Genomic DNA, 20,981 nt, shown 5'->3' with positions numbered 1-20,981 from the left:
GTTATTTCCAGTAAATGGCATAGAGAACAATTAATTTTGTAGTTTCGAGTTAATCCCTTTTATTTTGTTACTTCCGGTTTGGTCACCGGTACTTTGGTACAGGTACTCATCGGAAGTTGTACTATGCTGTCATCTCTTAATTGATGGTCGCTTGATTTAAAGAGTCGCGGTTTCTCATGGCGTCTCGCTGAAAATACATGATCCAAATGTACTCAGCCGTCTTCTCCAGGTGGCTGAGATGGAGACTGTGGAGCGAACACACGCCGTAAGGTAACCAGCTGGTAAGATGGAGTCCACTAAAGGTAGCTACTTTTGACAGACACCTGGCGGTGACACACCTGTGCTCGTGGATAAAATGAGACACTTTTTTTTTTTTTTTTTTTTTTTTTTTTGCACTTAAGCTCGATAAGGCAACATCCTGTCACGTGACATCATATTTTTATAATAGACTGCAAGAAAAAGACTGCATACAAAAGGGTTGTGTATATTACATATATTTCCCGCGTTATTTGTCTGCCGTGTACAGCAGACCGCCACAGTCCCCGCACCTTCTTTAGAGGAAAACATGTTTGCTCGTTATAGACTTAAATAGCAGAGCAAAGACATCTTTGTATTAAACACCAATATTCCAGATACATTGGAATGATTATTTTGATTTAATTTTGATTTAATTCATTTGGGTTTTTGTAATTCATTTAATTCATAATAGACAAAGCGTCACTGGGTCAAACGCGATACGTTTTAAGCGTGACCTAAATACTGTGACCGTTTTCATGTCAAGGGTGTACCTTACCTCATATTTTCAATTATAGTAGTTTATTCAGCTCTTCTGTACAAATGCAAAATGAAAATTCATTCAGAAAAACTCACTATCCTAATGGTTACATGGTCCTAATGGTTACACTATCCTAATGGTTACATGGTCCTAATGGTTACATGGTCCTAATGGTTACACTATCCTAATGGTTACATGGTCCTAATGGTTACACTATCCTAATGGTTACACTATCCTAATGGTTACACTATCCTAATGGTTACATGGTCCTAATGGTTACACTATCCTAATGGTTACATGGTCCTAATGGTTACACTATCCTAATGGTTACACGGTCCTAATGGTTACATGGTCCTAATGGTTACAGTATCTTAATGGTTACACGGTCCTAATGGTTACATGGTCCTAATGGTTACAGTATCTTAATGGTTACATGGTCCTAATGGTTACATGGTCCTAATGGTTACAGTATCTTAATGGTTACATGGTCCTAATGGTTACATGGTCCTAATGGTTACAGTATCTTAATGGTTACACTATCCTAATGGTTACATGGTCCTAATGGTTACAGTATCTTAATGGTTACACTATCCTAATGGTTACATGGTCCTAATGGGTTACAGTATCTTAATGGTTACATGGTCCTAATGGTTACAGTATCTTAATGGTTACATGGTCCTAATGGTTACAGTATCTTAATGGTTACATGGTCCTAATGGTTACACTATCCTAATGGTTACATGGTCCTAATGGTTACATGGTCCTAATGGTTACACTATCCTAATGGTTACATGGTCCTAATGGTTACATGGTCCTAATGGTTACATGGTCCTAATGGTTACACTATCCTAATGGTTACATGGTCCTAAAGGGTACAGTATCTTAATGGTTACACTATCCTAATGGTTACATGGTCCTAATGGTTACATGGTCCTAATGGTTACAGTATCTTAATGGTTACATGGTCCTAATGGTTACACCGACCGCGCTCATGACCGAACACCACGCCAGTGACAGGTGGTGATAATGAGCACTGCTGTCGCCAGAAACCACCGTAGAAGAAGAGACTACCGGAAGTTGGTTTGTTTACTGGCTGCTGTTGGAGGCGAGTACGCTTTTAAATATTGTTCATTTGAATGAGGTTTGAAAACGTTACTTTAGTTAAGTGTCAGCGCCGTGTTTTGCGTCTTTGCCTCGGCTCAGTAAAGAGCTGGTAAGGTAAAATGGTTCAGTCAATTCGCGAAGTGCCTTCACGTTTGCTTCGTGTTAGCGGCGAGCTACGGTAGTAGCCAGTCCTTTAGCGAGGAGGACTGCTCTTGAAAAAAAACGGCAATTTAACTCTGTCTTGCTTATTGACGAAGAAGCACATCTGACAGGACATGACTGCGGCTACTAAAAAAAACCTCCACGATTATTTAAATAATTCGGCTTCACTCGTTTTGAAAAACGGACGCCCACTTTTCAACAAATGATCTTGTAACGTTAAACAACCGCAGTCCTCAGTTTATTACGAGTACTCGGCTGAAATGGGTTCCTCATGTTCTGTAAGCATTGTTTAATGTTCAGCATTGGGGACTAAACAGGTTGGAGAGATGCAGGCCGGTGTTGTGACTGTTTTGTTTCCTGCAGGGAAATGGACCTGGATGAAGATGTGTGTCAGACAAACGACAGGAAAACACTGCTGGTCCGCCACTTACCAGCTGAGCTCAGCCAGGATGAGAAGGAGGACCTCTTGAAGTATTTTGGAGCAGAGTCGGTCCGGGTCTTCTCCAACAGGGGCCGTCTGGTAGGTCGCTTCTCACCGAGGCCTCGTGAGCCTTCATGTCACTTGAGTTGCCGTCCCCCCCCTCGTCTGAACAGATTTGTCCTTCCCCGCAGAAACATTCAGCTTTTGCAACATTTAGAAGCGAGAAATCGGCAGCAAAGGTGAGTTTTGTATCTTTCTGCAGTGATTGTAATAAATACGTCGATAGATATTATCCGATTTCGCCCCTCAGCTCGTTCTGCCCGGCGTTGTTCATTCTCCATCGCATCTCTTACAGGCTCTCGGCAGGCTCCATCAGTTGGAGATTCTTGACCAGACGCTTGTTGCGGAGTTTGCGAGAGGCCAAGATCACGTCACGGTATTAAAGGACCCACCGGTGTCAGGCGGGTAAGTAACTTAAATAATCCTATACTGCTCATTACTCGTTCATTTTGTACTCAAGTGATGGCCTGTTCCCCTCTCTGTCAGATGGTGGCTGCTCTTATAGTGCTCTAAAGTTGTCTCTATTTTTCTACAGTGGGAAAGATGTAAAAAAAGAGAAGAAGAAACCGCCCAAACAGCCAAACATTCCCCTCATAGACACCAGCGTTGCACCGAGCCTTGGGTAAGAATGAGTGCATGTGCCGCTGTGGTGTGGTCTGAGCAAAATTACATTTTGATGATGTGTTTTTGGCTAAAAAATCTCTAAAGTCAACTCCTGCACCAAGTTTCTGAAGCGTTGACACTTGTGTCTCAGTTATGTCGTGTTATTCTCTTGTGCAATATTCATGCTATTTGTTCTTACTCTGTTTTGGGAGGGGGTAAAAAGACGATGTCACTTTTAGTCTTTTGGTGACAGACTCCGTTTCCCATGACTTGGGAGTGTGAAATTCAATACCCACCAAAACTATCCCTCCTACAATTGAATATGCATGTGTGAAATGTGTTCTCCAACCCTGGTTGTTGTCAGTTTGGCTGTGTGGAAACCGCCTGCAGGCGAGCTGACAGTAGATCTGGATGAGAATCTGAGAGCTGTAGTTGGGGAGCTGTCGGAGACCGTGTGTCCAATTAGACGGCCAGACCACCACTGAGCACCTGACAGGCCGTCTGTCTTGCCAATTGGTGGGACCAGGTGGTCTTTGATACCTCTCGCTCCAGTACTGACAGTCTGTCCTGCAGCTACAGCGACCACGTTTCCCTTCGCTCATACTTAAGAGCTCCAGATTCTAATTCTAGTTGAAATAGTCCCAAGAATTTTCTTTCACTGAGAAAATGTATTGTTTGGTTAAAGCAAATTAAATTGTGTTTGGTCCAATAAAGCAGATAGAAAGGCAGGATTTATTAAATAATTTGGATCGTTTACATGTGTTGGCTGCAATTTTCAGCTGTATTCAGAATGAAGAGGAACTGATCTTGATGTCATATGTTGAGTAAAACAGATTTTTGTCTCTCTATTGGGGCCTTTGGGATTTGAACATTTGATTTAAAAAAAAAAATATATATATATATATATATATATATATATATATAAAAAAAGAAATTCAGGTTTTGCTATATTGTGAATTTATTTGTTGTTTATATGTTTGACCTTCTTGATGGATGAAATTAATGTACTTAAACAACACCACAAGGAAAAATAGCTTTTTTAAATAATTTATGGAACAAAATAATCAAGACATGTAATATTCTGCTGTGGAAGAAGTAACTTTACTTTTGGCATCAGAAGCTAGTTAGTTTGCATGTTCTCCCTGTGCTTGCGTGGGTTCTCTCCGGGTTCTCCGGCTTCCTCCCATCATCCAAAAACATGCACCTCAGGTCAGGTTACCTGGCGCCGCGCTAGTGGCAGCCTGCTGCAGCATCTCCCCCCTGAGAGCCCCCTGCTGTAGCGAAGAAATTTCCCCTCGGGGATTAATAAAGTGAAATAAATCAAATTTAAAAAAAATAGTTTTGCCCCATTTAGCAGAAATACCTTCTTGGAGGTGTTTTACAGAAGTGTCCACCAGTCTGACACCTGCTTGCTGAAATTCAAAATGTCAAATTTGACCAGTTACTAGATGTGTGAGGGTTTTCTTTGGAGTCGGCGCAAATTACTTTAAGTAAAATTGTGTTTTTCTCTCACTTTCTCATGCAGGTTGAAATTTCAATCCAATCCCACTCTGAAGTATTTATACCCACCACCCTCCCATGGTATTCTGACAAACATAACGCATGCCCTCATCAGTGTGCCAAAGTTTTATGTACAGGTGAGTACAATTTTTAGTTTTAATCTGATACCTATCGTGACATTGTCTGCAGATGTCGATCTTTTCTATGTATTTATATTTTTGTGTCTTTTAATACCATCTCTGTGATCATTTTTGGAAAAGTGGGAATTTGTAAAGAAAGAAATGCAAATTTGACAGCGTTTCTAGCCTTCAGATTCATATTGTAAATGGAAATATGATTCTGCAATAAGTGTCCCAGAGGTTTTTGAACTGCATCCATGCTCTTAAAGATCAAACAGCAAACATTTGCCTTTTAAATTACAATTTGGGGAGCAAGTATTAATAATAAACCATAAGTGGGAGGCATGAGTTATGGGTTTAACATTTCCCTGGGAGCCGTGCTGCCTGCACTTTCCTGGCTACTTCCTGTGTTTGCATCTTGGTGGTGCTGGTGTGTTGCAGAGAAGCCGGCCTGACGCTCAGCCTCACCGTAGGTATCTCTCTCCAGCCTCCATCTCACCTTGATCCTTGTATTTGTATGCGAAAGTCTGGCAATCTGTTTTACATATGGAGCCAGAGTCACAGGCCGCCTGTTTGAGAGCAGCAGTATATTTATATTAGCGGCTCCCCACCTTGCTTGTGGTATGAATCTTCAGATATCACTACCACTGTTTTCCTCATACTCGTGTCTCAAATTATGCAGGTGCTTCATCTGATGAACAAGATGAATTTGCCGTGTCCGTTTGGCCCAGTCACCGCCAGACCGCCCATGGTAAGCTTCTGCACATGACTGTCGAATATATATATATATATATATATATAAATAAATAAAAACCCGATAAAGCTCAAGTTTGTTGGTGGTTTAGATGGAAGTTGAAAATAGAAAATAGAAAAACAGTTTTTGTAAAGAAAACGGTGTTCAAGTACTTTATGTACAAGGAAGGAGCTCAAGTTCTGCAGCTAACAGTTTAGATCGTGAAGCACCCGCAACAATCAGCAGCTTATTGAGTCGGTAACACCGGCCTGTGTGTTGATTCAAGGTTCAGTGTATTGTATTTAGGGAGATTTATTGACAGAAATGGAATATAATATTCATATTTATGTTTTCATTTGTGTATAATAGCCTAAAATAAAATAAAAAAATAAATCATTCTGTTTTCGTTAGCTTAGAATGAGCCCTTCAGATCAATATGCTCATGTTCATGTACCGCTAGGTTTTTACAGTAGCCCACGAGGGACAAACAAACACTGGTTCTAGAGGGGGCCTTCCATGCTTTTATTTTTTTAAATGTATTTCTAACAAGTGTCTGGTAGGGAGGAGTGTTCAGTGGGTTGCAATCTGCAAGCTCACCACTAGAGGCCACTAAATTCTACACACTGCTCCTCAAACCTAACAACACTTTTGCGCTACTTAAAAACTGAACTGAAACAACTTACTTTGCCTAATTACCTTAAATTACCGACCTAATTATCTTGTCAAATATAGAAGAACATATTAGAAGTTCCTCACAGCATAAGCAGGAGCAGACGTGAACATACTGTAGATACAATACAGCTCGTAGAGACCCAGCAGTGAAATGTGGGCAAATATGTTAATACTGCATAGTTAACACTCCGATAATGGTTTGTGTTTGGTGTGGCTTTTTCCACACAAATGAGGTTACATATGAATATGTAAATACTTTCATTTCCTGAAGAGAAGATTTGTTTCTGCTTTACTGAAAGCTCTATTCTGAATTATCATTTTTGTACACTGGAAGTGTCTGGTCTCTACATCACACTTGCACATTGGACCATTACTGGTCTCTAAACTATTTGTGATGTCACAAAATCATGCTGAACATAAAGAGAGGAGGAGGGGGAATCCAAAAAGCTGTAAAGACATATTTAGGATTACAGAGAACATATTCTATAAATTTAATTCTAAAATGTGAATTTGCTTTTAACAGTAGTTTATAAATGTAATGGCTCATAACTAGAGCGCTGTGGTTCCAGTTTCAAGGAACGATCAGCGCATGGACGGCAGTAAATGGAAAAAATGGATTATGTAAAATATGAGATGGATATTGAGCAGATCTGAAGGGAGGAATTTTGATAATTCAATAATATATTCAATTCTTTCTGGTATAAATTGTCTGCATCCAACTCTCTATTGAAGATCTGCTGTTTTTCTGTGTCTGACATGATGTTAAATCTTTCGGTTTTTAAGCTTTTTTAAAAAAAAATTTAAGCACTTTGTAATGTTTGAATATTTTTTTAACATTTCATTAACCAAACAGTCAGTTAAACAAATCAGCAGCTATATCAATATTAACAGTAATTGTTTGTTTTATCCTTAAAAACCTTCCTCCTTTGATGTTGTCACATCTTAAAATATTGTGAATTTATTTCAAGTTAATATTAACCAATCTCGACAATGATCACACACTTGCACCTTGAATATATGAAAATGATCTCTTGTATTATTCTCCAAAAAAATAAGTCTCCGTTTTGACCATTTTTTTTTTTTTGTACCTGCTGCTGAAATCCGTCAGCGGAGCCCCGAGGCCGTGAAGGCTCACTCGTGTACTTTTTGTTCCCCGCAGTTTGAGCCTCTGCCTCCTCTTCCACCCATCCCCATGCCGCCGCCCTTCCCTCCCGACTACCCTCCTCTGCCTGAGGAGGAGATGGAGCTGTCCAGCGAGGAAGAGTCGGAGTACGAGAGTGGAGACGATGAAGACAAAGAGAGGTGAGGAGGAGGAGGAGGAGGAAACTCTCCCGTTAAGAGAGGCTTCAGTTCACCACAAATATCATCCTGTTCTGCATCATATAGTCGCTACCAGTCGAGGCGCCGTGTTTAAGTCTATTCATCAGAAAATTACATTTCTAAAGACGCGAGTGGTTTGACAGGAAATGGCTTTAAATTCCAATGGATGTTGTTTTGTTTTTTTCTCTCTCTCTCTCTCTCCAAATCATACATTTCCTCCCTTATTCCCTGTGCTTGCTTTATTTCAGGATTGTTCGTCTGATGGGTCTGGTCAGCCAAGCATGCAAGAGACCCTTGAGACCAAAAACGGCTTCAAAGAGAAAGAAGCCCAAGATCAAGGATCTACTCTATGCTCCCAAACCAGAATCTCAGAGGTACACCAGAGGCACTCATGCATGTCACAGTCCTCACGCACTGCTCATCTCCAGACAGTATTCATAGGCAGCTAAAGACGAAGGACAAAAACCTCCAGACAATCTTCCTCATCGAGACAAACTTTTGTGGCTCGGAGACTTCGTGTTTGAGCATCGCACGCGCACACACTCCCTTAATGACAGACCGCAAACTCTGTTTCCAAACTATGAATACACACACAGAGGCTCCCCGCCGCATGTTTGCAGACTGGGAAATATCTCCGGGTTGACCAGAAGGAAATACTCCCAAACCGTCAGGCGCTCAGGAGCCATCTTTACTGTGGACTGTTTTTAGAGGCTCCTTGTTGATTGTCTCTGCCGTCCTCAGTGCTCCGGTGCTGCAGCCCGCAGATGTGTTTGAGCAGCCCCACGCCGCCGGGCCGAGGAAAATTGAATTCCACATTTCGGTTCCAGAGGTGGCGGCCATTGTGGAGGGAAGTGGGCCGGGTCAGCCTGATGACGGAGGCAGAGGTGAGGGCTCAGCTTCCATATTTCGGCCAAGATACTCACTTGAACCTGTTGCTTATTTATTAAGTGTGTTGATTATTTGTCAGTAGCAATTGATACATTATTTATTAATAGGGGAAATTTCTTAACACAATTTTCCACAGCCCAAATGAATGTTAATAGATTTCTTGCTTTGTCGGATCAAACTGTAGATACATTCAGATTGCAATAATCTATAACAGGAAACATGGAACTCAACATTTGAGAAGCCTGAAGTCGTCAATCTGGCATTTGGCTTGAAATCGGTCGTATTTATTAAAAAAAAAGACAGATAGTTGAGCACAAGAAGTGTGTTCAAACATAAAAGGTTGACAAAAGTAGCAAAAGAGAGCACATAACAGAAGCAAAGCTCCCAAATTCAAATTGTAGTTGGTTCCTGAGTCATTATTAAACTTTTTCATTGGCAACACAAGTGGAATTTTAGCAAAAATGAGTTACTCTTATCTGAGTTAGTACTTCAGAGAAGTATTTACTGTTGATTGTTTGTTAAGAGACTGTTTGTTGTTGACTGACCTTGTGTGGGAGGAATCAGCCCACATGCTCTCTTTACGAAACCAAAGGTCCTCAAACCAGGAGGTAAGATAACAGGAAAAACACTTTTTCTCAGCTTTACAAAAATTATGTTGAACTGTTACAACAAATAACTTTAGATTGCCCATAAAGCTCCTCAGATATTGTGATATTTATTTTAGAATTGGAGGAGTGGAGAGGCTACCTACCTACATACATGCATACAAACATACATACATACATACATGCATCAAACATACATACATGCATCAAACCTGTCGCACCTCTGACCACCGCCAGCATCACTCAGAGTCTCTTTTGAACCCACAAACACAACCAACAGTTAAGTTAAACCAGTGGAGGTTAGTAAAATAAATAAATTGGAGAGGTTCTAATTTTAAAAGGAGCGTTTAATGGAGAAATGCAGCGCTGATATTAGGGGGCTTACAAAGTTATCATTTTATTGCACAATACTTACAAGCTTGCAGCATAACCTGTTAGCATTGTAAAACAATATGATAAAATATGTCTGACAAGAATCATTTCACACAGTAAAATTATTTATTTTAAATAATCTACCTTTTTTTTTTTTTTTTTTTTTAAACGGCTTACAATCATGTTTAAGTATGATTCTAAAATGTAAGTTTTTTGTTGTTGTTGGTTTTTTTTAATCCTTGTTTAACTTCCTGTTCGTTTCCTAGGAGTGATTCTGTGGTCTTGTCACATTCAGACTCTGAACCTCCTCTGTGAATGAGACATGACCTCATTCGAATGTTTGTCAGGAGTTTTTAACACAAACACCTGAACCCACTTTTTCTACACACGCGAGTCATCAAAGGAAGAAACTTAGTGCAAATTGAAAACAATAAGTTGTATTAAGTAATAGAAAAATTCTACTTTTATTACCGGCCAGTAAAAATAAATGGGACCAACGCTATAGTCTGCAAATACATTCAGGGAATCGGTATAAAGAGTATAACAAGAGGCTTGCCCACTCTTTTATGTGCAGGAGAGGCACTGTGAGGATTTGATTATTACTCTACATCATGTTTATTATCACACTGGAGCAGGAGGTGGTTTGATGCTCCTATTGACATAAGTTAAAGCCCTTACCATAGGTGAAGTCGGAGCCGAGTGTTACACAGCAGTATATCACAGCGGAAAACTCGCACCAAAAAGGTTTTGCCATTATCTGAGCAAATGTCATTGAGGGCACCGTCTGTGTTACTTGTCAGCTGTGCGGTTCCCCGTTCGCCTTATCTCCCTTCTCTCTAGCTACAACTTCACTCCCTGGCAAGTCCCCGAGAAGCAAAATAGATCTCAAAGTCAAACATAAAAGATTTCCTAAAGGCAGAGGAAAGATAAACTATGACAGGTGGCTTTTTGGATTAGTCTTGTTTTGGGGAAAGTGTGTGTGTGTGTGTTTGTTTGTGTGTGTGTGTGTGAGGGAGGGAGGGAGGGAGGGGGAATCCGAGCTATTTAAATGAAAAGGGGAGGTGGGGCAGGGCAGATAAGGAGGAGGATAATTTTGAAAGCAGTGATCTAGTTCTCTGCAGAGTGTATCAGAAAAGCTCCCCAACGCTTCTCACCCTAGTGCACACACACACACACACACACACACACACACACACACACACACACACACACACACACACACACACACACACACACACACACACACACACACACACACACACACACACACACACACACACCTCACAAGCTTCTTCTTTTTTTCCTTCCTTACCCCTCCCTCGGATTTGTACAGGCTCACTGCTCTGTAGTAATTCCATCTTCAACATGTGTGCGCGCATTCATGCGCTCCTCAACAGAGTTCTCCTTCCTGCTGCCTTTTCAAACTCATGTTTGCCAAACAGAAGTGGATTTTGATTCCAGTTCTTTTATTCGACAGACCGAGTGTGTTTATGGTTCACTCCTGAGACTCTTCTTTCCCTTTATAAGTACCATCAATTTTCACTTCATTTATTTATCGTATTGAATGCTAAATAAAAAGGAAGATAAACCTTTATTTTCCATCCCATCAGAATATACCGATGTCACAGGAATTTTTAGATATCAGTTTGTTAAACTAATTGTGACCGAGAGGATTTGCTTCCACTTTCCCATCCTGAGCTTGTGTTGTTTACTGAGGCGGATAAACATTTTGGAAGTGATTATTTCACCATCTGCTATTGATTGTCTCTTTTGAAAACTTCCTTTGTGCCGGAGGGAGAGTTTGCTCTTCCTGTTTTATACCATAAAGCAATTCAGCATATCCAACGCGGCGGCACCTCGGCGGTGCGATCAAAACGTTCAGAGACGGTTCCTGTTGTGTACGAAGGGAATGCAGCAAAGTGATGTGCGCTGAGCAGCAGGAAACAACAACCTTTGTGAGTAAGCGTTCCGAGTTGCGTCGCTTGATCAACATCAGCTGTTTTACATACGTTTCTGTGACCACTGCAATTTCACCGTGGACCTGAAACTTGAGCAGAAACTTGGAAAATTTACTCATGAAGGTCATGGCTTCCCGCTGCTCCATGAACATTACTGCTGCACTCCGTTTGTGCACAGCAGTCTTGGTACCTTTTGATCGCACCATGTAATATGAAATGCGCTCAAAACTAACTGATGCAGTAACAGTTTGGTGAATTGTTTTTAACACGCTACCTTTTGCTCCTTTAACACCGTCCACTCCTCCATCCAAGCCGACGAGCGGGAGGTCGCCCCCGGCGGCAGTCAGCAGGAGGTGGAAGAGGCCGAGGGTTTTGGGAAGCTTTACCCGAGCGCCCAGACGTCCCAGCATCAGGAGGAGCACAGCGAGGACGAGCACGACCTCACGTCAGACATCATCTCCAGGAAGGAGCTGGAGAAAGGACGGCTGTCACGAGACGGTAAATATGAGCGGTGTGGGCAGAAGTGCCACCTCTCAGAAGGGAGAGCGACCAGCTTTAAGATCAACAGGACCCGTCACAAACGGGTGATTATAGACAGAGAAAAAGAAAAATCCCATAAAAAGCTCCATGGAATGAGTTTTAGGTTGGATAAGTGATTACAGCCATTTTCCTCTTTCCATGTAAGTAGATGCTTTTTCTATCGATGCTGCGTGTTGCATATTGATACTGTACAACAGTAAATCCATTTTTATTTTCCATTTTAAACAGCTCTAACGTATTCTTATTCCCTCTCACAAACCCCCATCTGTTTAGAAGTGATGCAAGAAGCAGCAGTTTGTTTGAAATGCATATTGGAATAAACTGGCAGGTAGTTGAGAAGCGTCATGGCTAAACAAAAAGAGATAAAGTGCAAACTGCAGAAAATCTTACTTGAAACAAGACACTGATAAATCCCTCAGAGGAGGAGGAGCAGGTGGAAAATGTGTAACATTAGCATTACCGCTCTAACAGCCCTCCATGGTGACAAGCACTGAGGAGAGATGTGGTTTTTATTTTGGAATTGTGAATTTTGTGCAAATAGTGCGATTTTAATTTGCAGCATTTAATGTGATTTATAAAAATAAATTAAAACAAATTTGAAAAAAATGTATCTGGTAAAATGAGCAAAAATTTCAATATTTTTATTCTGCACATGACAGTAGTAACTGGACATATAAAAGTTCAAATCTTTTTGTTTTTCGTATCTTCTGCACTTAAAGAATATAAAACTTGTGTAAATGTAGCCGTCTAATTACCACGATAAGACCACATTTCCCACAAACCTTGTCACTTCCTGTTTTATCTTATTTTGGGTCAACCATGTGGTTTGTTTTGATGCTCGGAGGTTGAAGAGCTTTGCTGGCTGTACACGAGGAGAGATTTTGGTCCATGAAGCCAGTTTTGTTTGCAAAGGTTGGCTTTGTTCCAGAATGCCTTCAGGAGTGATTCTATTAACAACCTTTTTTGCAGTGAAAAAGCAGGAATTTAGCAAAATCGCAAACTCCTCCAAATATTGCGAGGATTGATTGAATTTGAATTCATTATTGCGATCCCAAGATCCTGGAGGCCAAAAAAAAAGAAAAAAAAAGGGCCAAATAATCCCAACAGGAGGTAAACAAACCATTATTGCTGAGGTTGTACGTCAGTTGCGATTGCCAACTATGATTTACTCCTGTTATTAGAATGGGACTTGAGCTGAAGAAGCTGTAATCACTGTTTTTATATAACCAGTGAATCCAAAGGCTCCGTACGGTGACGAACGGAGAATCACCACCTTCGTCCGCAGTTCTTCTCAGCTTTACAGTGCAGTTTAGCTTCTTTTAGGTTATTGTTTTACTATTTTGGATCCGTTTCACAACCATTAATCAGCAACATATTTAAAGCGATTTTAGCCCCCCAAAAAAGCCTGTGGTAGATATTCTAATTGAGCAGCTTGACAACGGTGGACAGTGTTCGCCACTAGCTGGTGAAAATGCTGGAACATTTAACAGCTAAATATAAATCTGACTAATCATGAAGGGGCCAAAAACACATCTCCAAATGGATGCTAATGTTCCTCTGGATTTGTCAGTAAATGCGGGAAGGACACAAATTCGTAGAAGTGTTTAAACTATTCACAACAACTAGAATTGATTTGTACGTCTTTGGCGTGACAGAGAATATTCCATCTATTTTCTTGGCAGTGTAACGTCATTTTTGTTTTGTTTTGTTACTGTGACGCACACCGGTCAGGCTTGTTTTCCATACAAATACAGTCCACAGCAGCTAACACACGGCATGTTCAAGTAACATCTGAAATAAACTTGAGCGGTAGGCGCCGAGATCAGACATGTAGTCATCGCTTTAATGTCTCGGCGCATCTCTTCTAGTTCTGTCTTCAATAAAACATCGAGCGGACGCCGTCGAGTTGCGATGACTGAATTTATTTGAATGTTGGCGTGGACAGCTCTGTGATCCTTTGTACCTGTTTTTGAAATTCACCTTGCATCAAATATTATTTTTTTCTCTCTCTCTCTCTCTCATCTCTCTTTTAAAACAGAGATAAAACGGATGTCTGTGTTTAAAAAATATGAACCGGGCGAGCCGACCTGCAGACTGTACGTGAAGAACATCGCAAAGCAAGTGGAGGAGAAGGTTGGTCCATTTATAGCACACGACCCACTTATATGTTGGTTTGGTTCACTGGATATGATGCTTAATGTGGAGTTTTGATTTAGTGCTTGAGACCAACATTGAATTCTGCAGTGAGATATTACGACAGTTTAATTAATGTCTCATTTATAAAACGATTAGTTTATCTGATATTTATTATTTGTCTTCCAGGATCTGAAGTACATCTACGGCAGATACATTAACCCCTCGTCAGAAGATGAGAGAAACATGTATGTAAACAGTTTTTTTTGACTTGCGCATCACTTCTCCCCACCAGCTAATTTTGACTCCTGCAATTTGTCACCTCTTGAGAGTTTTCGGTGATTCGTGCTGACTGCGTCTTGCGTTATTAATAAGTATCTAAACTGATGTAGCGACCACGAGGGGTATTTTTATGTTTGTTCATCAGCAGTAACTTCAAGTGAATCTTCCACCCGAGTCATCAAGCCGAGCCTACGTTGAGGCCACAGTGTGAACACTCATGTAGGTGATAAACAGGAAGGTGCCGCTCTGCCAGAGGATCACTTTGTCCTTCGGTAACCTGCTTCTGAATTGGGGCTTCTTTTTATTTTATTTTTTATTTTTGGGGGCTGTTCACAGGTTTCTACAGTTTGGTCGTGAAGTGCATGTGCAAATTATTCTCAGAGCTTCTAACCTGTATGTCGTCACATCTCGGGCGTCCTATCAGCAGCCAAACGTCTGCAGATGTTGCTGAGCAACTACTGAAGGAGGTGCACTAGTAATATGATAAATGTATCGTTTTGTAGGTCTTACAGGTGAAGGTGTGATTTTTTTTTTTTTTTTTTTTTTTTTTGGCAGAGTGTGGAAAACAAATAGATGTAAAAAATGATTTGAATTTGCTAAAAAGATACAAAAAAATCCAATTCTGGCAGACACTAGAGACTCTGAGTGTCTTCCACCGAGCTCAAAGCAAAGTTCTTTGCTCGTTTTAGACCAACGCAGTTGTCATTTTCCAATCAAGCACCCACTTTGTTTAAATAGATAATGTGTTTGCACACATCTGGACATCCGTGTGCGTATTGGTATTAAAATGAGGTGTGGTGAAGTGAAATGTTGCTGCATTGCCACTCTTGTGCGATTGACCAACAAAAACCAGTGGTGGAGTATTTTACTAATATTTTAAGGCCACATTATGAAGACGGTAATATGGGTGCATAACGTGCGAACACGCGGCTTGTTACACGCGGCGGCGCTCAAACATGCAAAAGATTACCATGCGAAAGATCATTATTTTACATCAGTCTGTACACAGAGAAGCGCTCACTGCTATTATTTATCAGATCTGCCATTATAATAGCAACATGCCAAAGTGCACGCACACCTGGCTCATTAAAGGGAACGGGAGATGACTTTCTGATTGATGGGTTTATTTCATGTTACGCTCAAAACAAACCTACGATGGATTAAGTGCAACCCGTTTGAACCGTGCACATTACTTTGAGCTCGGATTATCTGCTGTTAAACTAACATAAGTGGATTTGGACACTTTGAGCTTTTGTAAAATGGTGACACAAGTCAGCCCGGTGAGTGTCGAGGCTGCGTGGTGTTCAAAAGGAGACGAACTAGCCGTCACATCTAACCCTCCTTGTCGTATCTCATTTTAAATGTCAGTGTATCTGAATACACATCATACCTGCTGTCTTTAGCCTGTGCTTATATTAATGGTGAAGGGAAAATATAGGTTGAGAAAGACTGCTGGTTAACGGGCAGAATAAATGATCAGATCACTGCTTTGTTCTCATTTATTCAAGTGTCAGACAACAGAAGTATGTAGATGGGACATTCTTAACTTGAATTGGACTGAATTACAACACCGTAAAAAGACTCACTAACACGAGCGTCATGTGCTTTCCAGAAGCCGATAACATTATACTCCTGCAACCCCCCCGAAAAAGAGTACGAGGTTGACTCGGCCGGGCCACGAGCCTCGCAGTGCTAATGATGTGTCCCTGCTTTGCTTGGTTCCTCAGGTTTGACATTGTGTTAATGAAGGAGGGGCGGATGAAAGGCCAGGCCTTCGTAGGACTCCCCAGTGAGCAGAGCGCAGAGAAAGCTCTGCGGGAAACCAACGGCTACGTTCTCTACGACAAACCCCTCGTCGTTGTATCCTTTCATCCCCTCTCGCGAGTGAAACGAGGACATGGATTTTATAAGGAGGGTAAATCCAGGTTGTGCGTGTTCGGTCGGGTTCAGATTGGGAGGAAAGGTAGAGATGTATATAAAGTTCTGTTTACTGCAACGATACTGCAGTGTACAGAAAAATACCCTCAAAGTGACAAAGGGAAGTTGAAAATGAATCCATGATTCAGGCAGTGACATGTAACTGAACATCCATAAAGTGGCGCTGATATTAAGGGTCATTTAAGAGGAGATGATTTATTAAGTGGACACTCCCCTTCACAGATGTGTCGCTGGCTTTGGCCCTCGGTGCCTTCGGGGAGGATGGGGACTAATTTCTGGCAGCTCCGGACCACCACCTGCTCTTCCTCCTCTCGGCACATGTAATTGCGCATCAACTTTTGAACTTGTCTAATGGAACAAGGCTATTGATTCTGGCGGTGTTTTTTAATGTGCTTCCCGTAGCCAATTAGCTCGGGAACAGCATATTAGTCTTTCGGCTCAAAGAATGAACAAAGACTTCTGCAGTGTAATTTCCTCGGGGTGTTGTCCTGCATGCAGCTGCATCCAAGGGAAGGGAACAGTGACTGAGCTTCGGCTGCAGGTCAACCAGCTTTAGGCCGACTACCGTGTTGGATTACATCAAAAAACTAATACAGTTTTGTAGTCAGTCAGTCACTGAATGGTTAGTTTTCATGGAGGAATGTTTTAAAAAGTGTTGCGATTGATCTTTTTGCACAGAACGGGGGGAAGCTTTAACTTCCCGGTTCCAATTTTCGGCGCACGATCAACATCAACGCCTCTGTTACATGTTTTTGTGACCATTTGCGACGTCACCATGGACTTGAGCAGAGAGAGCACAGCAAATATTGTGCCAAAATTCAGGAAATCGCCAACAGGGATCCTTGAAATGCTTCCGAAAGAAGTTGTAAACAAGGCGAGGTGTTTTGAGTGGCATTTGCATTTCCAGAGGGACAGAAAGTCACTGTCCAAACCCGCAGAAGCAGCACGAGGTCAGGAGCACAACCAGGTGGGTTTTCACATTCGTGGGGTTTTGCGCCATGAATTCATCACTCGGGGTCACGCTGTCAACGCAGAGTTCGACTGTGACGTTCTGACGCAAACCACCTGATCTGGTTAGCTTAGCTTAGCATTAAGACTGTAAACAGTTGGCCGGACTCACTCCAGGTAACTAAATAGTTTGCATTTGCTTGCTTTTACCGAGTTTACAGTCTTCCTCCTAAACTTAAGCTAAATGGCAGCTGACTCCAGCGTTTGTTTTTATACGTAGCAAGTAAGATTGGCATCAACGTTCTCATCCATGTCTGGGCAGGAAAGCGGATACGTTGATTTTATTAAATGTTAAACGATTCCTTTTAATTTATAGATTGTTTATTTCGTTGGCTCGATTGCTTAAAAAGTCTGTAAAAACAAATACGAATGTGTTGTTCATTGAACTTTTTTATTTTGTCTATTATTCAATAAGTCAACTGAGGTTCACTCTGGTACGGATGTCTTGTTCAGGAGTCGGAGGCAGAGGACAGCCGTTCCCAGGTTAAATTCCCTGTGATGTTGTTGTTTTTTTTTTTCAGTGCTTGCTTGAGACTGCAGCGTGGCGCTTCCCAGTAAATCCTCCAACAGCTTGCAACAAAAAATTAGTGAGCTGGAAGAAGAACCGGCATGAAACTTGAGTGGATTAAAGTTTGAAGTTTATTAGCGGCGAGCTCTCTGGTAGCAGCCTGTCAAACATCTGGCTCCTCCCTCTTTATTTAACCCGCCACAAGGGCGAGCAGTTTATCAGTCCGTGTGATTGGCAGAAGCTGTCACTGAGGAAGTGAGGTGACCTCAGGAAAGCAAGAGACCCGAGCTCTTATAAGGTCAATTTTTGGGCTGAAGTCTTCTGGCATTTATGAACAAACAGCAGCGACCTTTTCTTAAATTAAATTCATATGAGGCAGCGAGTGTCACAGGAAGAGGGACTCTGTGGTTTAGAACTGCTTTGTGCTTTTGGGTTGTCGGTCTCTCCGTCCGTACGTACGTACGTCTTTTCCATTCTTGTGAACGTGATATCTCAGACACACTGTCAGGGAATTTCTTTAGTTGTGGAACAAGTGGTCACTTGGACTCGAGGAGTGTTTGGTGGTCAAAGGTAACTCTGACCTCACGAAACACATTTGTGGCCGAACTCAACATGCGCTAATTATAACAGTCATACAAATGTCTAATGCAAAGACAAAATAATAATTTTAGATTAATTCATTTTAGATCCAAAAGGTCAACTTCAGCGTAATGTCATAGGACATGTCTGGCCATTATTCCACGCTGTGACCAAGCGGCAGTCAACCATGATGTCTCCTATTGGTTTCTGATCTGCCATTCTGAAGCCTCGAGTTCGATGTTTTGTCCGTCGCCATCTCTCTATTTTGGCGCCAGAAATAACTTTGGATATTAGAATGTGTTGGAGAGGAGCGAGCGGTGAACCTGACTCGATCTGATTGGTGACTCTGTGCCCGCCCACCTACAGCATAAACCCGACTGCACCAATCAAACATACAGCTATATAAGGCATAACATCTAATTAATGATGAAATTATTTTCAGATGGATCCCTAGAAAACTAATAAGGGGTAGTGACTTTAGCAAATGACACCATAATGACTTGCGGAAAAAATGTATTGACTTTGTATTTCATGAGAGAAGTTGAATGGGAGTCGATAGAGCCAGAGCCTTTTTGGAGGCAACCTCTAGTGGCCCTCGGTGGTATTGCAGTTTAAGGCACTTTCACACTGGCCTCATTTTTCAGACCCGGAAGCTTTTATTCACAGTGTAGGGCCGTTCCTCAGGAACAGGAGATATGTTGACCATATTTGGCGTTTGCTCAGATACTGAATTGTTAACACTAATCTCGGGTTGCCACCTTGAAACTGTGGTTATTGTATAGATCTTCTGTGCTGTCGGGGTGACGATGTGTGTGACGCGTCTACGTTTTAGAATTTGTAACAACATCCAGATTCGAAGTTTTGTCTGCTGTCATGGCTACAACTTTGTGTTGTATCAGAATCAGCTCTGTTGGCCAAGGATTCCTTCAAGGTGTTCACTACGTATAAATATGGATGTAAACTGCAACTTGAGTGATTGGCAGAGGAATACAACCGTTCAATGGTTTATTACGCGAGAGGAATGTTTTGCCTTTTTACTGCCTACAGACCTTAACTATATATATTTACAGCAATTTGCTCGATCTGCAAGACCAAAACAAGAAAACACAGATACCAAGAGAGGACCCAAGCAGCGATGAGCTCAGCAGGGTGAGTAAGACATGAACGCATTGAAGGTCTTGCCAGAATATTAAAAATGACCTCTGAATGGCATAGTGTAACTATATATATACTATAGAACAAGCCTTATTATCATTGTAACAGTGTTTTCTTTTCACAATTGTGTTTATACTTTATCTATTCAAGATGCCAAGGCTTGATATTGTGGCCCAGCAGAACCATTTGTATCCTTATTCTGGCATATCCTTTGGAAAACAAACTTAAGGAAACGGGGGCAGTTTAATTGCAGTTACTGTGGCACAACTGGAACTTGAAACAACCCGACGTGTATTGTAGTCTAAATTCAAAGAGACGGAGTACCTTGCTGTTCTCTGTTGCGTATTGTATCTTATTGTTTGTGAAATGTTTTGTTTAGTGCAGACTGTAAGCCTGTGCTATTTTGGAGTCTTTTAAACTCCTCTTTACATTGAGTTCTACCTTGTTTGACTGAATTTCAGGTGGTGATCGTCGGAAGTTGTCTTCTTCTATTCTTGCTTTATTAAATAAAATATTTTTACTAAAATAACTTTTGTCATGTTTTCTTCCAATCGCAGCCTCAAACACATGTCACCAACCGTGGGTACACTTCAGTCAAACTATCACAAGTGATTATCTTAAGTCCCAAACTTCAAGTCCTGTCAGCTGGGAAATACAGACTAGGGAAGGTATATGAGATCTAGATTGGCTGTGCAGCAGATGGTAGCCTGTCAAAGCAGAGGGAAAAAGCACAGTCCTGAAGAGACAGCAAACAAACCAACCAGACTGCAGTCTGTGTGAAATTGCTGGGACTGGGTTAGCTTACCTTTACAATCCCTGGCTGGCCCCATCTGTGTGATTATAGAGAGTAAACCTCGGAGGGCGAGCGCCTCCCCTCAGCAGCCATCATATCTGAAGATTTGGAAATAAAATTGGGGTTTGTCCTCCTGAAGGTAAAAGCAATACGGGCAGTGTGTACTGGGTGCATGTCAATCACGGGCAACGTTTGTGATGCCCGTGATATTTAAGACATTCAAAGAGAGAAGAAAGATGGTGTTGTGAGTGGCTGCGTTTTATTTCCACCATCCGTAATGGTCTGAAAGCAGATAAAGATTGGCCCGACAGTTTTACAATTCATCAAATCCTTACAATAGCTGCATTGTATTTTTTTTTTTTTTTTATGTTTTAGCTGAAGAGCTGAAAAGGTCCTGTTCTCAAGTTGCCCACACAAAGTAACATTTGAGGCTCAGACAAACTTCAGACTGTTTTTCTGGAATCAAGAGAATTGAGCCTCATTTTACACCGACCGTACTGACTTACAGAGGCTTTTGTGTTCGAGTAAATGCTGACAAGACACAGCAGGCTGAAAGCAAACAAAAACACGGCATATAAATAATGTATATGAGGGTCAGTGTAGATACACAGGTTTCTCTCAATTTCCTCTAGAGAATGGAGATGCGTATAGATGCATTCATTTTGCGCCGACTGCTTAATTGTTCTCTAAATACTCAAGTTTGCGTTTCAGGTTGTTTTTTTTTTTTTGGTTAGCTCTACTGCATGTTTCTGT

The 20,981-nt window shown here is 41.4% G+C and overlaps 1 protein-coding gene across 3 annotated transcripts; it reads left to right on the top strand.

Annotated features, from left to right (window-relative positions):
* Window positions 1-1,833: 1,833 nt before the first annotated feature.
* On the top strand, window positions 1,834-19,964 carry rnpc3 (RNA-binding region (RNP1, RRM) containing 3). Of its 3 annotated transcripts, none has more exons than XM_069697970.1 (16): window positions 1,834-1,880; window positions 2,405-2,561; window positions 2,654-2,701; window positions 2,818-2,927; window positions 3,058-3,144; window positions 4,651-4,762; window positions 5,427-5,495; window positions 7,309-7,451; window positions 7,718-7,843; window positions 8,211-8,353; window positions 11,605-11,790; window positions 13,871-13,965; window positions 14,155-14,213; window positions 15,975-16,107; window positions 19,351-19,429; window positions 19,897-19,964. In XM_069697970.1, exons 2-15 carry the CDS (start codon window positions 2,409-2,411, stop codon window positions 19,417-19,419), a joined length of 1,533 nt encoding a protein of 510 aa, XP_069554071.1. In that variant the 5' UTR covers window positions 1,834-1,880; window positions 2,405-2,408; the 3' UTR covers window positions 19,420-19,429; window positions 19,897-19,964. The 3 variants fall into 3 exon arrangements, with proteins under 3 accessions (XP_069554071.1, XP_069554069.1, XP_069554070.1); XM_069697968.1 differs by having other exon boundaries at window positions 19,586-19,964; XM_069697969.1 differs by lacking the exon at window positions 1,834-1,880 and adding an exon at window positions 2,235-2,319 and having other exon boundaries at window positions 19,586-19,964.
* Window positions 19,965-20,981: the final 1,017 nt, after the last annotated feature.

This window comes from Brachyistius frenatus, unplaced genomic scaffold, assembly GCF_029030835.1.
Source record: "Brachyistius frenatus isolate BFR_SWC_R1_liver_20210118 unplaced genomic scaffold, ASM2903083v1 Contig_25, whole genome shotgun sequence".
Classification (NCBI taxonomy): domain Eukaryota; kingdom Metazoa; phylum Chordata; class Actinopteri; family Embiotocidae; genus Brachyistius; species Brachyistius frenatus.
This window is presented reverse-complemented; position numbering and strand designations above follow the sequence as displayed.

Coding starts and splice junctions, on each gene's coding strand:
- rnpc3 (XM_069697970.1), top strand. CDS start 2,409: ATGGACCTGGATGAAGATGTGTGTCAGACAAACGACAGGAAAACACTG. Junction 2,702..2,817: donor GCGAGAAATCGGCAGCAAAG/GTGAGTTTTGTA, acceptor CATCTCTTACAG/GCTCTCGGCAGGCTCCATCA. Junction 16,108..19,350: donor ACGACAAACCCCTCGTCGTT/GTATCCTTTCAT, acceptor ATATATTTACAG/CAATTTGCTCGATCTGCAAG.